At 48.0% G+C, this 16,402-nt stretch overlaps 1 protein-coding gene across 4 annotated transcripts in view; it reads right to left on the reverse strand.

Annotated features, from left to right (window-relative positions):
* Positions 1 to 3,203, reverse strand: part of ASXL2 (ASXL transcriptional regulator 2) — a 141,440-nt gene extending 138,237 nt beyond the window's left edge. For 2 of the 4 annotated variants that reach the window (XM_074861200.1, XM_074861199.1), the window contains exon 1: positions 2,950 to 3,002. Coding sequence is in view for 1 of the 4 variants with exons in the window: in XM_074861205.1 (XP_074717306.1) it covers positions 2,950 to 3,006 (57 nt within the window). In the remaining 3 variants the exon portion in view is untranslated. Of the gene's footprint in view, positions 1 to 2,949 lie in introns of all 4 variants that reach the window. The other 2 variants (XM_074861205.1, XM_074861198.1) reach the window with 2 other exon arrangements.
* Between the last annotated feature and the right edge of the window lie 13,199 nt (positions 3,204 to 16,402).

The following is a 16,402-nucleotide window of genomic DNA, read 5'->3' on the forward strand; positions in this document are numbered from 1 at the left end:
GGCGCAGTTCAAGAATGAGCACAGACCAGCCTGCCAAAGGCAGCCCACGGGCTGTCAGCCAGCTTGAAGGATGGAGGTTCAGCAGCGTGGATACACTTGGACTCTGTGAGATGGCCTTGGGGCCAGGAAACAAGCCCTAAAACTTGAGTTTACCACTACAGATATAATCTGCCTGTTCTAGTCTTCAGCAAAATAGATAAATCATGTCTTTTCTTCAGACTCGCTGTCCCATTGGTGTGACTCTCAGTTTGGTTGCTCCTCCACTGTCTCTGAGAGTATATAGAGACACATAAAGTGTCTTTATCTGAAAATTGTGTCCTATTATCTTAAACTGGTGCACTATATAGTATCAGCTTCTTACCTTAGTGAAGCTTTTTACTTTAACTGCAGGGACACCCAGCCATTGTCCCAAGAAAAGTCCCAAGTTAACAGTCATCTGCAGCTGCAAACTTACAAATGAGCCAGGAAATAAGAAAAAGGTTGTTTATCAACACTGACTTCCTCCCTGAACGCACTGCCCGCACGGGGCACCCTTTCCTTACTTCACACTGTAATTCTGCTCCAATTACTAGTCCTATACACCTAAGAGCAAGCACAGCTTGAGTCCCACTGAATCCACGTTACCCCTATACCCGCCCAAGGTCCTTTATCAAACAGAAAGGCCATGCTTCTGTTGCTTACCTCCTTGTTTCCAGCTCACACTGAACTGCTACAACAGATGAAACTAACTCAAGTAGGTATTACCTCAGCGCTCTCCCCACCCCACATTCCCATCACCTCCCTTTGCACTGGAGGACACCTACTCCCAAATACCTGCTTAGGAGGACTGAACTGGCATGAAGCCAGATGCACACCATAATAACAACGATGGGTTTTTGCTGGTTTAGCTCCCTGAACTACCCATGAGCACCAGCCCTGAGGGGACAGAGAGAGGGAGGAGGCAGAGGGGGGACAGAACTGCCACAAAACCATCAGCTGCCATGACCTGACGCTGGTGTGCTGGGGCCACCACAGGGCAGTTTGCCGGGACAAGCAGGTCTACAGCTGGCTGCCACCAAAACCCACAACCCCAGGCCCCTTCCCCTGCAGCTCCGTGCTGCCCTGTGACTGTCAGGGCTCACTCCACCCCACAGCGAGCCAGCCTGGAGAGCTCAGTGAGAGAAATAACTCTGCAAAAGAGCGCAGAGATGCAACACTATGCTGAAGACAAAGACAAAATGGAAGGTGCCTCAAGCTTGAGCAAAGTTTTGTGTTACCTTTCAGGGGCAGAAGAACTGGGTAGCTGAGAGCTGCTTCATTTCTTAATGTAGTTTTATAATATACCCTACAAACTTCACCCACTGGCAGCTGAGAAGCCAATACGAGCACACAAGCTAGGACAAGAATCAAAAGACATTATTTCAAACCAAAAACGCAGGGAAACTTTTTGAAGATTGGAGTTGGAGTTTGACCAGAATATTTTAACATTCCTGCTGAATACACAAATAGAAATATTTGCCAAAACTTAGGTTTTGGCAAGCATTCACTCATCTTTTCCTAGTTTTGGCTGCCTCTGCCATGAATCTAGGTACACAACCCAGGGTAACATGTAACCTTCAGTTTTGATAGTTTTCAGTGCAGCTTTTCTAAATATGTGTTTTAGCCTTTAAGTGGATTCTGGAAGGGATCAGTGGATGAACAGCAGTGCATAGGCTGAAAAAGATCTGGTCCCACTTACACCCTACACCAGACGTTCTTCCAGTCTTTTTTCTAAAGAAATTGCAAAAGAAGATACACAAAAACAGACACAGAGAAGTACCAAAATGTTCACCTGTGGGATAGTGTCTTATATTCTTAAAATAGTTAACTGCATCGTATCTCCTGAAAGAAGAGCAGCTATTTTGATGCCTTTCAAACCATAAACACAAGGTCCAAATAAATTACTATTTATTAAAACAGAGCTTGCAAGTCTCAGCCGCAGATGCCTATTTACATTTGCTTTCCAGCCAGACTTTTCAAGTCCTGTTTTAACAGATACCTCTTTCAGAATGGTTATGATAGAACACAAACTCCTCCCCCTCTCTACTGGGTAGATTTGAATCCGCACTGCAAATGCAGGTATCCCAAAAGCATGTGTTGTACTTTCACAATTCAACACTTCTGTTGGGTTCCTGCAGGTTGCACTTGTTTAGTTTCCCCTTTCTCACACTTGTCCCACTACTCAACATCCCTTTTCTTTTATTCACCCTCTAACATGCCTGCCCCACACAAAAACTACAGTAAGTCCATCCTGAAAACAGTATAGAATCATAGAATCATTTAGGTTGGAAAAGACCTTTAAGATCACGGAGCCCAACTGTAAACCTAACACGGACAAGTCCAGCACTAGCAAGACAGACTGTCAGACTTGCAAGTTAGACGATAAAAATTCTCTTTTTAGGGTTCACAACTCACTGCCTGACCTGAAGCAAGTCAGTAGCTCCTACTGCAACAAGTTCCACCGCATGAAACATGCTGATACACTGAGAATAGTGAAAAAAACCATTGTGCACATCACTTGTTTGCTAACATTATTTACATCCTCATTAATCACAGCACTTTGCAAATACGAAGAGGTAATCCCTCCCCCGCAGAGCTTCCCCTATAAATTTGTGCCTAGAAATATTAAGCAACTAAACAACAGATCAAAATAAAATAAAAAAAAGCCTACGCAAGTGCGCGGCGTTGGAACAAAGTTGCGGGCAGAGCCAGGCCGGCAGCTCCCCCAGACCGTGTGGCACTTCGCCCCCCACCAGGCCCCCCGGCAGCCCCAGGCCGAGGCTGCACCGACCCCCCGCCCGCCGCCACCGGGGCTGCACCGGGCTCTGAGCGGGACCAGGCACCACGGGAGCAAGAAGGAGCCCGCATGACCCGGAGCGGCCCAGGAGGCCTCTGACCCGCCCCAGCGGCCCTCCCGCAGGCCCCGCGTACCGTCCGGGCGGCCTCTGCCCAGGTCCTGCCCTTCTTCCTGCGGCCCTTCTCCCTCATGTCGGACGCGACGGGGCGCAGCTCACTCCGAGGTACCCTGGGGGGGTCCGTCCGTCCGTCCGTCCGTCCGTCCGTCCGCCCGGGAGGGGAGGCGGGGCGGGGCGCGGGGGGAGCCGGAGCGGGCGGCGGCGGCCCTAAGCGCGGACAGCCCCGAGCGCGGCAGCCCCTTCCCCCGCCGCCGCTGCCATATTGGGCTCCTACTGTAAAGGGCCGCGGTCATGTGACCCCGCCCGCGTGACTCCACCTACTGTACGGGCCGCGGGAGGGGGGCGGAGCCTCCGCCGCAGAGTCCCGCCCTCTCGGGTTGCGCACGCGCGTGCCCCGCCCCGCGCCGGCTGCCAAAGGGCGCGGCGGCGCCTGAGGGGATAATGGTGGCGGTGGGGGCTCCTCAGGGGCAGCCCGTCCCGCTCCGCCTCTGCCCCCGGGCGGTACAGCGGCCCCGGCTGAGCACCACCGCCAGCTTCCCGAGGCGGCCTCCGGATCCTCCAGCCGCAGTCGCCCGCCCCATGGCGACCCGCTGCCCTCGCAGTCACCAGCTGCCCGCCGAGTGCCTGCAGTCAGCAGGTCGCCATGGCGTGGCCACCAGCCCCGCCACTCCCCGTGCCACCGCTGCCACCCACCTCCCTGTCCCCACAGACCCCAGGAGCCACCAAACCCCCTCCTCAGGCCAACCCCTGCCCCACATTCCCCCCTTATCACTGCCAAGCTCGGCCCCTTGCTGACCACCTTCTCACCCAGTGACTCGTGGCCCTTCCTTGCCGCTCGCCACCACTCAGCCGTGCACCCCCTTCCTTCCAGAGCTTCCAAGCGTACCCCGACTAACCACGCACCTCGCAGCCAGCTGGAGCCCTGTTACCATCCGCCTTCCTCTCCCAGACACCAGCGCCTGCAGCCAGAGCCACTGTCCCCACCCTTTGGCATCAAGCTCCATCTACGCCGTGGTGGAAACCAGCATCCCAGGTGCCATCTTCTTCTGCCGGCAGCTCCACCCTGCTTGTGGCTGCTACCCTGAGCTGTGGCTCCCGTTGTTCCTTCCTGCAGCCCTCAACTAACCGCCTTCTCCCTCACCAACACTAGGACCTGCTCCCATCCACGTGCTACTGTCCCGGCCGTTGGCCGTTCTCCTCCTGCAGTGCTGCTCCATACACTCCCAATCCCCTTTTCAGCACAGCTCTCCCCCCATCTCACCTCGTCCACCGGTGTTGCAATCCACTCCCATCTTCTCTCAACCGAAAGCCACTTCTGCCCGTGGAAGCCCCAGGAGCTCCCAGGTGACACTCCCAACCCACACAGACTTGTGATTTTATTTCCATCTTCTCTTGAAGGAGGGTTATCACTGACTGGATAGAAAAACTAATTATCCGCTCTCTGAAAGCTGGCCCTTGTTACCTACCTGCAAAGGTCGTACATCTATGCAGCATCTCAAATGGTTGCTCCTTCTGTATCATGGTTTCATAGAAAAATGAGCAGCTTCTCACAGTGTGCAGCATCATATGTTCCTGTTTCTATGGGAAGAGAATGTGGAAAATCGTAGTATGTGTCTGTGTGGGAAAGCCACTGTCAGTGGATACCATGCCAGGGACAAAAGAAAGTTAAGGCCGGTGTCCTTAAGGGTGTTTGTGCACCTGAATTCTCATGGCACCCTCAGTGGGTTGCAGGCTTGTGTACAACAGCTAGATGATGGAGCCAAAACAGAGTCATGGGCATAAACGTACAGCATAAATGGTCGTACAAGACAACGCTGAACTGAGCATCTAGAGAAAGGAGCAAGTTCACATTGTGAACTAGTCTTTGGAGAAAAATCACTTACTGGGGCTGTGAAAGAGGTAAGCCAGTCCAGGATCTAAGATTAAAGACCACTTCTCCATCTCCTAAGTGAATCTCAAACTGACTCCCAGAGTTATAGCTTGTTTATTTTACTGAAATGGAATATGGTGCATGCTCCAACCCATGATGTTAGAGTGGCCCGCAGGATTTACGTTGTGAGTCATAAAGTTGTAGAGGCGTTGGCTGGAAGAGACATCGGGAGGTCTCTCATTAATCTCCCCTAAAGCAGCGCTGTCAGCAGCATGAGGCTGGGTTCACTGTGGCTCTGTCTGGCCGTGTCCTGAAATCATCCAAGCCTGGAGATCCCCCCACCTGCCTGGGTAACCGGTGCTCACCGGCACCTCCTGGAGGGGTTTTTCCTGCTGTCCAACCTGAACTCCAGGACCTCGAGCATCTCGGTAGCCCTGTGCTGGCTCTCTCCAGTTTCTCCCCATCCCTCTTGAACTGGAAGGAGCTCAGATAAAATCTTTATTCAATGCGAGGCCCCAACAGTGCCAAATACAGGAGGAATGATAATTTTTCCTCCCGTAGCCAGCGTGCCACTTGCCCAATTTGTGGTGAGGTGGCACCACCAGCTCATACTCAGCCATCTGACTTTTTTCTCTGGGCAAATCGTGTCCCCCTGTACCTGGTGAGATGCCTTCATCATCTCTTGTGGCTTGGCATTGTTAACTGTAACTGTGAACTTGCCAGGGAGATGAGTTAGGAAGGGGACTGTGCTAATGTGCATTCTGCTGTCTGTCCATACCTCACTCTAGCTCATTTAATAGTAACTTTCAGGGTTTTAAAAAAGAAAAAGTGCATATTTTGGGTAAAGTAAAAACAAATCATTCATCCAGTGAGCTAAGGAAATATTTGTGGCGTAAAATAATCACGTATCAATTGCTTTATCTTAAGGATGTGAGCCATCATGATATTCCACTCAGGATTTACATTAAGCCTGGAGTTCTGAGTCTTAAGTTACCATCTGAAGGTCATTCAGTTTCCAAATTGGAAGTCAGACAAGCTGGAAGATATTAATCACTGGCTTTTTGACTGACAAATGACATGGCCACAGCCGCAAGCAACCCTGTCTGATAGCAACTGACTGCAGGAAAGGACAGTGTAGGAATATAAACATTTTCTGCAAAATTTTATGTGAAATACGAAGTTTTTAAGAGGATTGGTGAGGGGTCACTTACTCCAGATATGTAAACAGCGTTTTACAGTCTTTGTCTAAGAGGTTTCATGTTACGACCGTTATACTCTTTCCACAAATCAGTAGCTGGGAACTGTCGGCAAGAAGCAGGGGTTATCTTGGTCAGTTTTAGGTGTTCTGCCCTCTTTTGTGGTAAATTAATGACAAAAATTCTTGCAGATCCTTAAATTCTGTAGCAAACCCCCTTGCAATTAGACCATACAAGCGAGGTTCAGGTACCAAAATGCCTTTCAAAACCTGAGAACTAAATCACAGGCGCAGTTAGGGCTTTCTCTGCTCTGACAAAGAGGCCAGATTCAATTAACAGATCCCAGTTAACTCCAGTCTCATCTCCGTGTTGCCTTAATGTAGACAACATCTTTAAGGATAGGGCGTTCTGGTCCAAGTCAGCCTCCTGTCATCTTCTCCTGTCCTCCTATCTCCTGAAAACAGACCAAAGATACAAAATGGGTTTTGTGGTCAGTGCATAGAAACTAATACTAAGATCATATTTTCATAAATATTTGCTCCTTACAAAGAGATCAGACAAACAGTAATTCATTTACTTAGGTATAGTTGGCATATGTCATCTTGTTTACGCATTGCTTTTATTTAACTAAAACAACCAGTTAATTAAATTTAAAAAAACCCCACAACATGCACATGCTTCAGAAGCTCAACACCCCATTAATTATAGCTCTGTCTTTTGAAAGTACCCCGAATGTTTCCAATCTACAGTGAGGTTTGTGCTAGACTCCATTCAGCTGCAGCCATTCAGAAAACTATTCAACAGTCTTGGGCAAGAATCCTGTATCTGGCTAAAAATGCTGGAGAAATTAGGTCTAGCAACAAAGTGTCCTTTGCAACTTACTGTGTCACTGAATTCAGTATTTCTGGGGAACTGATCCCCCTACACTATCAAGTTCTTCCAAAAAAATACACCAGCCAGTACAGCCACCCTCTGAACAGGTTGAATGCACGTGTCATACAGGAACACATGGCCTGAATTGTCCCCTCCTCATTTGAACCCTGCTCAGGGTGACCTTAGAAATTCTGAAATGGCTTTTGAGCAGGACAGAGTTTAGTTTGCACCTTTGAGATAAGAACCCACTGATGCAGAGCAAATTCTAAGCACGGCAGAGTTATACCATGGAACAGACCACCTTCATCAGGAAGGATGGTGGCGGGTGTGTAAAATATCTAATATAGCAGCTCTCCTCTCGATCAGATAGAAATCTCATCCAGGCTGTCACATACTGTACCTCGATTACTGAAAAACCCTTCTCCAATGCAGTCATGCCCTGATTATATCCATCCATTTTCGTTTCATCATTTTCTAATCCAGAATTACTCTTCCCCATGTAGCTCTTCACTGGCTCTTATCATGTTAGAAATGAGATCACTCTCTTCATTTTCAAAAGCTTTCACGTCCTACCCTACTTATCCAACATCCAAATACATTCTCAAATCCACTCAACTTGTAATGCCAGCCTCCACTGCCCACTTGATTGATTTTCAAACCAGTGCATTTCCATGCCTTAAAATGTCACCTTTGTCTCCTACAGCTATCCGTTGTCTCTTTTTTTATGCTTAGTTGTTGCCCCCCGCACACATGCAGTATTTCCAAAGTCACAGGGCAATTCTGCTCTACAACTAAGAGGTCTGAGTTCTACAACGTGAGTAGCAAATACTTACCATTTGAGATTGAGCGTTAGAAAGCCAGCCCTTAGGTCATGCTTCTTACAGCACAGCATTGCCATATCCAGCGTATTCAGCTCCTGCTTTTCAGTCAGCTGAAAGCTGGACACTGCTGAGCCAAGACTTCAGCAGTGGTCTCCTGCACTTCTAGCTCCAAATCAGGCCCATAAAGTTCACGTGATCTTCCTTTCATCCTGTGATGGAACAAATCCACATTTTTCAAACACTAGGACAGACACAATTAGGCATCAAAATTCCATTCAGAGGACTCTCTTTCTGCTCATAAGTCACAAAAGCATGACCTCCACAGGTGTTATCTACCGCATTCTCCACACTATTCCTTTTAAAGTACAAAATCAAGGGTAATCATCGAATCGCAGAACGCTTTGGGTGGGCAGGGACCTTAAAGCCCATCCAGTGCCACCCCCTGCCTCGGGCAGGGACACCTTCCACTAGCCCAGGTTGCCCAAAGCCCCGTCCAACCCGGCCTTGAACCCTTCCAGGGAGGGGGCAGCCGCAGCTTCTCTGGGCAACCTGTGCCAGGGCCTCCCCCCCTCACAGGGAAGAATTTCTTCCTTACATCTAACCTAAATCTCCCCTCTCTCAGTTTAAAACCGTTACCCCTCGTCCTATCCCTCCCCCCTGATCAAGAGTCCCTCCCCCCTTTCCTGTAGCCCCTTTCAGTCCTGGGAGGCCGCTCTAAGGTCTCCCCGGAGCCTTCTCTTCTCCAGCTGAACCCCCCCATGGGTTTGTGTACTGACATGTTTACAACCCCCCACCTTGGCACCCAGTGATAAGTATGAGATGAAGCAAAGCCAGGATTTGAATTCTTCAGCCTTGTATCTGAGCTGGGGATGTATCTCCAGGAAGAGAAGCCACTGTAAAGGTCACGTAGCCATGGTCTGTGTTGCACTCTGGAGCCTGAAAGTAAAAATATCTTCTAAAGTAAAAATAAACATAAACAGGCATGACTCACCAAGGCATATATTTTTTTTATTATTACCACTACATCTACTGTACGACAGTTTCCTTGTTCAGAGGAGCATATAAAGCACATAAAGCCAAAGCACATAAAGCTAATTTTAGAAGCAAAGCCGGTAGCTGTTATGAGGAGGTAAAGTAAAAAACCAAACCAAAACCAATAAACAAACAAAGCTCCTGGTCAGCAAGCAGAGGGAACTTGCTGCCCAGGAAGTCTCGGTGCATCATCAGGACCGACGAGCTCTCTGCACTCCCCAGGGAGCATCTGCAGCTGCTCAGAGGAGCTCGTGATCCGCCGCTGGCACACAAGTGTCCCTCCACAGCTGATATCAAGTGCTGTCGGTAGCAAAATGGAGCTGCTTTTCAAATGCTTCCACTGAGGCTTGAATAAAACGACCCCAGCCTTGCCGGGGAAACCTGGGGAAATTAATTTGCTCCACAGGCTTTCTTAATAGAAAAGTCTTCCCTCTCACTCTCCCCCCACAGATTAACACAAGGATTTATAGAAAAAAAACAACTAGGCTAGAAGAAACAGTGCATTGATTCAAACTGGAGCCTGCTAGATAAAAATTCTGTCCACAGTGTATCTTAGGAGGGGTTTATATTGACCATCTCCCGCAGGCTTCAGCCAACAGGACAACACATCCCAGCATTCACCATTCCTCTTCTTTTTTGTACCCCATTAACAATTTGCTGTAAAGGTGTGGTGAAAACCACCTTTTTTTACCCTCTGCAAGAAAATCTGCTTAGGGCACGACCTTATCCACCCAGGTAAAAGATTGACAGGAGTTGGGAGCTGGGAGCTGCAGCTGCACTTGAGGGAGATCATCATTTTCAGTCAGCTGCCATCTGCCTTTGCTTTAGTCTGATGCTCAAAACATGCTCAGAATCTCTCAATTTGCCAGTCTAACAAATTTTATTATAAATAACTTTGCTTCTCTCTGCTCCTACCCAAAGATCAGTATCGCATTTCCCTGACAGTTTTTATAGCATTAGGCAATGCATAAAGGCTGACAGGAAGCCTAATTGGATGCTGCATTTCAGAGAACTGATACAAATTATTTTGGCTTCTTTTAATTAGAACGCCTGCACTCCGCAGGTTCGCTGGTGTGCCTCGTGGGGTGCAGCTGTACCCATAGACTCTTTCAGGAACAGCCATGCTATTCACCAACTTGCTTTTCTGCTGTTATTTGACTTCCACCTGCTTTTAATGACACGCACATGAGTGACTTTAGTCCTGCCTGTACAAAAGCCCACTCCCATGGCAGTCGTTAATAACTTTGCATACAGTGCTCTCATCTGAAGGTTTGACTTGTTCTGGATTTGTGCCTGGGCCAAGCTGGGTGTGAAACATTACCAAATTGAGATTTTGCCCTTTTAGAGATGGATGTTATACCAGCAGGGTTATCTGCAAAAAAGTGGCAACAAACAAACAAAAAACCAGCAGCCTGCTAAAAATGAAAGAAGGCTAAAATTCAGTTTGTGAAGTTTTACGTTGTGCTTTGGGCATTTTTCAACTTGTTTCAACTTGTTTCTATTATTGCGAGGGCTAGAAAATTATTTTCTTATAAGAAATTAAAATATTAACGCTCAAATTATTATCCAGTCTTATTCTTCATGATCAGGGGTTTTAAGGGTGCATCTGAATGTTGTAAGACTTAGAATCAGCTTGTGATTAGCACATTAACATTCATTATATTCATTTATACTTTAAGAGTATATCTGAATATTGTAAGACTTAGAATCAGTTTGTGATTAGCAAATTAACATCCATTTTTAGAAGTCCCTTTTTCAGGAGTACAAAAGGCAGTAGGAGTCAAGAATCTTTTTTGCTCCTTATCCATTTTTCCTTGCTTCTGCTTACTTACTGGAGAGCCTACAGAGAGACCGATCCACTAGCACGCTGCCCGTCCCTCCCTGCCATGGGGTGATGCCCGCAGAAGCGATAGTAGGGTGGTTGTGATTCAAAGTTCGGAAGACTTTGACTATGTTCTTGAAGATATTTGCTCGCTTTCCCCCAGTAGGGACAAAATGAGTCTGACAGTAAAGCTATCCAGCAAAGGACAGCCCTGCCCTGCATCTTCACACAGGGTTTAGCAGAAGTTAGGCCTGCAGCGCTGGCAGTGCTGTGCTGACGAGGCTACCCGGCTCCAACCCTGCCCCAGGAACTGTGAGCTCAGAGAGAGCCGCAGCACGTGTCTCTGCGCACTGGGGACGTAGCTGAAAGCCTCTTGGACACCTGAGGAGGTCCTTACCAGAGAAAAGAGGTTTCTTTGTGCTATCTCCCTGCGTGGCGGATAGCACCCAGCCAGGAGGTTTGTCTGTCTAGTGCAAGGACTTTTCTCTAGTCCTGGCACGTCAGGACGTGGAGCAAAGCCCCCAAGTTAAGCAGGAGCAACGTTCAACTGGGTGCTTGTGGAGAGGACATGCTACCCTGCATGCCAGCACCTCCAGGGACCCGTGCTCAGGACAGGTCTGTCTTTCAAAAGCAGCTGCATAAGCCACCCAACTGAATGTTGATATTTATTTCAAAAAATATCCCTCAATCCTCTTTCAATTCATCATTTATCTAGCTCTCAGTGTGGCAAAAAGTACAATGGCTGAAGTACAAATTACAGCTTATTAGAGATGTTTGGGAGCAAGTGGCTCGTCGGCCAGCTGCTCTCAGGGGTCATTCTCCTCAGATCTAATTTTATCTCTTGAAGCTGTACAGGAGGAAGTGAAGCATAGTTCACTGTGAGGCGATCAGTTCAGCCCTGATGGTAAAAGGAAGGACTGACCTTATTGTACATGAAACCAGCGCTATCCCACTTTGTAAAAACCAGGAGCAAGGTTCTTAGGATCATTCTGCTTTAAGCTTAAATAATTCATATTTATTAAACAGGAATTAGATGCTAAAGCAGAATTGGTAAGTCTGTTTAAATCCTATTTCTAAACTCAGATTCAAAGCAGGCAGTGAGCTGGTTGACACTTCCAGCCAGGAAAAAGAACATGCAAATGTCAGATTGCTGAGCTAAAACAATGAGCAGATGGCCCTTCTAGTGGGGGAGGGTTCTGGGGCTGCAGCTTTACAATAATTATTTTAAGTTCTGAAAGTGATACAAAAACCAGGAACCCAAATCTTTGTGCAAATCAATGAATGCAACCTTGAATGAAAATGAGAAATATAACGTGGACACTTGACAACAGAGTGGGGTGTTTTCTTCTTGACTCTTGTTGTCCACCAGCATTGGGTGGGTTGCTAGGAATGCAGATACCTGACCTGAGGTCACGCAGAGCCAGCCCGGGTCCAGCAGGACTTCTTTGGCCAGGCAAAGCATTATCCCCATGAAACCCAAGCAGGCCAATCTGTTGCAGGATCAGCTCAGAAATCTCCGCACGCTCCTCAACAGTTGTGTTATTAAATCTGATGGAAGTGTGACTGGAGGAACCACGTTGCTTCAATCCGTGTACTGCTTCAGGGCCTGAGCTGGTGCTTTATATTTTCTGGAAAGTGAAATAGTAGGGAATATAGTACAGTGGCAATCAAGCCAGTTGCTTGATTTTTTGATATTTTGCCATTTAGGACCCAGTTTTGCTGCGGGAGAAGTACTAGCTGTATTACATATGGAGATGTACAGCTTAGGGACATGGTTTAGTAATGGACTTGGCAGCGTGAAGTTAACGGTTGGACTCGATGATCTTAAAGGTCTTTTCCACCCAAAATGATTCTGTGATTCTATGATTCTGCTTTGAATTTTTCGCTATTCATATCCTGACCTTCCATTACTTCTGATGGTGAGGAACTGATTGTTCTTCCTAGGCTCAGTGAAAGACTTCTGTCAGCATTTCTCTGTTGGTCAGTGATGAGAGTGAGGATGACTTCTGACAGACACGAGGTATGTCTGCAGAACTCCCATCACAGACACAACTGCACCAGCCAAACCGTACTTGGTGCTTGAGAAAGCAAACATTCCTGTGTCCAGAACTGCAGGTGGTGAGGAGATGAAGTCCTTCATCTTTCCAGTGGCCCTAGGCACAGGCACGGCTGTAAGCCGCTTTGCGAGAGGCTCGTCAGAGCTCTGAAATACCGCTGTGGGCACAGCCCATATGCCATCTGCACCAGGGCAGGGCAAAAGACAAGCTCCTGAAGCCTGGCCCTTCCTCACCGCGTTTGGTTTGCTCAGCGAATCCCGGGCCATCGTGGGGGCATGTGTGACCAGCTCTGGTGCTGCCTCCAGAGCATCCCCCGCTAGTGCCCACGCTCAGTCCACTGAGGCTCTCGTAGGTGGCAGCCCCCTGCCAGTGTTCCTCACGGCTCCTTTGCCACTTCTTTCCAATAAATTCCCCCCCTTCACTGTGAGGTGAGACGTGGGGGAAGCTCTGGTGTCCTCAGTGCATCATCGCTCCTGAAACTTGCACTACTGACGGAATCATCAGGAAGAAGAAACATAAAGCCAGGAGCAGAGGCCTTGTATTTTCCATCAGTTCTTCTGCTGCAGCAGTGTGTGAGAGAGGCACTTTCTGTCTCCCCAATGAGTGCCTGCGGAGAGTATCTTCGCACTATAAGCAGCCTGACAAGGCAGTTAGAGGTGTTTCTTGGCGTCAGGCCTCGTGCTCTCCTGGAGATCCATACAAAGAAAAGGAGAGCGTTCCCTTTGAAGGAAAGTCTTTGTTTAGTGCTGATAAGGGAGAGTTTGTTAACTCAGCTTTGAACTTGCATCCTATCTTATGATCTTCTGGGCTCCTCCCTTTACCTTGCAGACATCTCAGCTTATCTCCATTGTTCACAAAACTCCCTGCACCTTTCCCTGCCATTGGCAAGGGATGTAACGATAAACGGGCCCATTCCTTTGGTACCTCACTCCTCTGAAGCAACAATCTGAAGTTACACCAAGGGTGTGAATGAGGATCCAGCCCTCCTACCCACCATCACCTCTGCCCAGTTATTCAGAAAAAAAAAGATTCAGGTGATGAACTGTCCAGGCAATCTGCTACCTTGAACTCCCAGGTTCTCCCCAGCCTGAGGGAACATCACCAAATCCTACAAGTCCTCCCATTCCAAACCCCTCTTTGACCTCTTCCAGGGACTCCTGCCACAATGCCTATTTCAGGTGAAAGTCATTTTATCCCAAGAAGTTACAGAATTATTATCTCTTTGTTTCAGGAGAAAAGAGTGTTAGTAGAGGCTGTTTCCTGCTATAGCAGTGAATAGCTGTTGGAGATTGATTCTGGCCTTAGGGAGGCTGAGCTGCTTTGTTTAGAAATTCAAGGGCAGGGTGGTGACACAACCTGGGGCACAGGAGGAGACCTGTGAGAAGAAATGGCAAAAGGAGGAAGCAAAGAAAGCACCTGGAAGGCAACATTGCTGGAGACACACTCTGGGAAGGTGGCACTTTGTGCCACAGGAGGCACCTCTGACAGGTCTGTGGCGTGGGGATAAGCCTCACCCGAGCAGGGACACCCCTAAAGGGACTGCAGCTCCCCCACCAGAGCAGGGGAGGTGCAGGAGGCAAGGAGCAGCAGAAGAAAAGAATAAGAAGCAAGAAGTGGTAGACGGAAACCATTAAGCACTGACCCCAACCTCCTGCATTGCCCATTGCCTCACCAGAGGGAGTGCAGTGTGCGGTGAGAAGATGGGGAGCTGCAGGGAGAAAAGGTGTTGGGCTGAAGTTCAGCCTGTGGCAGGGGGAGAAAAAGAATTTCCCTAAGTGTTTGTTGTATTGCTTGTCTTCTAGTTTTTCTCAATACCTAATCCAGTCATGAAAAGTTTATGTTAGTTGACAATAAAGTGAAATTTCCTGAGCTGAGACCATTTTGCCCATGACCACCTATTGACCTGCAAGATGTTTGCTCCCTCTATAGGGATTTACCTTCCCTTCAGTCTGTGGCTGATAAAACATTCTCTGATTTTGTCTATTAGCAGCATCAAGGATTTTCACAAGAGTCATGGAATTGACTGTGACCTGTCTAAGGAAGGGGATTGATGATTGCCATCAGGCAGGACGATAGATTAACAAAACACCCTCCCTAGACTGACCACCAGATGCTGTGGGACTCACCCTACATCTTCTGAATGTGGTGGTGATCTGGGTAAATATGCAGAAATTCCAATTTCTTCCCTCAAATAAGTCTTTCTAGCTGCTATCCTGGATTCATCCTTGGACAGGATTTTGCTGCTGCAGAAGCTGTTCCATGTTTGTTTGAGATCATGACTCAGTCAGACACGCACGTAGTGATGGGACCGATCAATAAATCCCCACAATGGAAGAAGGCTCAGGGGAGGAGGGCGAGGGCTCATGAAGCCCGGGGAAGGAAGGAGGGACTGACCACAGCTGTTGCAAATAAACCTGCACTGATCTCAACACAAAGGGAACACAAAGAAAACAGCCTTTTTTTTTCGATCAGCTGGCTGTGTCGCTGAGCGGATCAAGTGGTTGTGTAAATGTTTGTCCCTGAGTTACAAAAGGGTTTGAATGCCTTCCTGAGTTAGCCAGGCCAGCAACGAGGGAGCGTATCCATGGCTCAGCCCCACAGAGTATAAAATCTGGTTGACAAGCAACAAGGTCTCTGAAGAGAGCAAGGGGCCTGGGCTGGCCTCAACCTGTGTATTCCTCTGCAGGGACTAGGGATGCTCTGGGTCACGATGGTGAGCGTGTTGTGGAGGCTGGGAATGGGAATGGTGTTTGTGTGGTGATTCAGTGGTTTACTGCGATTGCTGGTTGCTGCTACCTGTCACAGAATCACAAAATCATTCAGGTTGGAAAAGACTCTGTGATTCTGGCATTTGTACTTGTGATTCCAGTTCATTGCTGTACCACTCTGCTTAATCAAAATCACATGTAACATCAAATATCTTCAAATCAGTACATTTGGTATTAAACATTAAACCCTCCATGTGTGGAATATCTGTAAGAATATCTGTAAGAGTAACGGGCTCTGACAGGCTGTAGGTGAAAAAGTTGGCTTGGGAGTCCTGCGTCATTAAACTGCCTGTAACCATGGGATTCCTCATGAGAGACTTTACCCAATCTCCACAAGTTTCACTGTTTAGTATAATTGTCTAAATATCATTTGGTAACCACATGTTCCTTCAGGCAATCACAACTCTCTTTGCTGAGCACAAGTCTAGGACATGATACACAACAGATTGACTTTCCGTGTGCTTCCACGATCTGAAATGGCAGTGAAATGTGCCTTAACACTCGGGTGTGAGCTCATTTCCAGCAGTGTAAAAGCTCAGAGCTGGTGCTCTCACCTGTCATACAAGATCCATCAGCATCCTCGAAATCAGGGAGTGACGAGAGCAGGTCTGGCGTTTCACTCACGCACCCAAGATTGTCATACATGATCACAGACAAGATCGCTTTGTTCTGTTTCCACAAAAAGGATGCAAACTTCATTTCCCTTTCCTTGGGAAGTGATGCGCTGAGCACCAGGTGCCACTTTCTGCAGCTGGAGCCTGGAACACGTCAGTGGATGGGTCGTTTCGTGCAGCTGGATTATGGGACCTGTCTTCTGCAGCTGGAGTTTTCCTGTTCGCCTTCGCTGTGCACAGAAAGAGGAAGAGCAGCCTCCAGAGCCAGGCTCCACGGGCCTCCCAGGGGGATTGTTTCTCCCTTCGTAGGGGAAGTTGATGTACTGCTTTTCTCTTCGGTTCCAAACTTAGCTGAAGGATAAGGCAGGGAGCAATGTGACTAATCATTTTGGTCTCTGATGGTCTGAAATCGTCAC

This window comes from Strix uralensis, chromosome 3 (genome assembly GCF_047716275.1).
Source record: "Strix uralensis isolate ZFMK-TIS-50842 chromosome 3, bStrUra1, whole genome shotgun sequence".
Lineage (NCBI taxonomy): Eukaryota > Metazoa > Chordata > Aves > Strigiformes > Strigidae > Strix > Strix uralensis.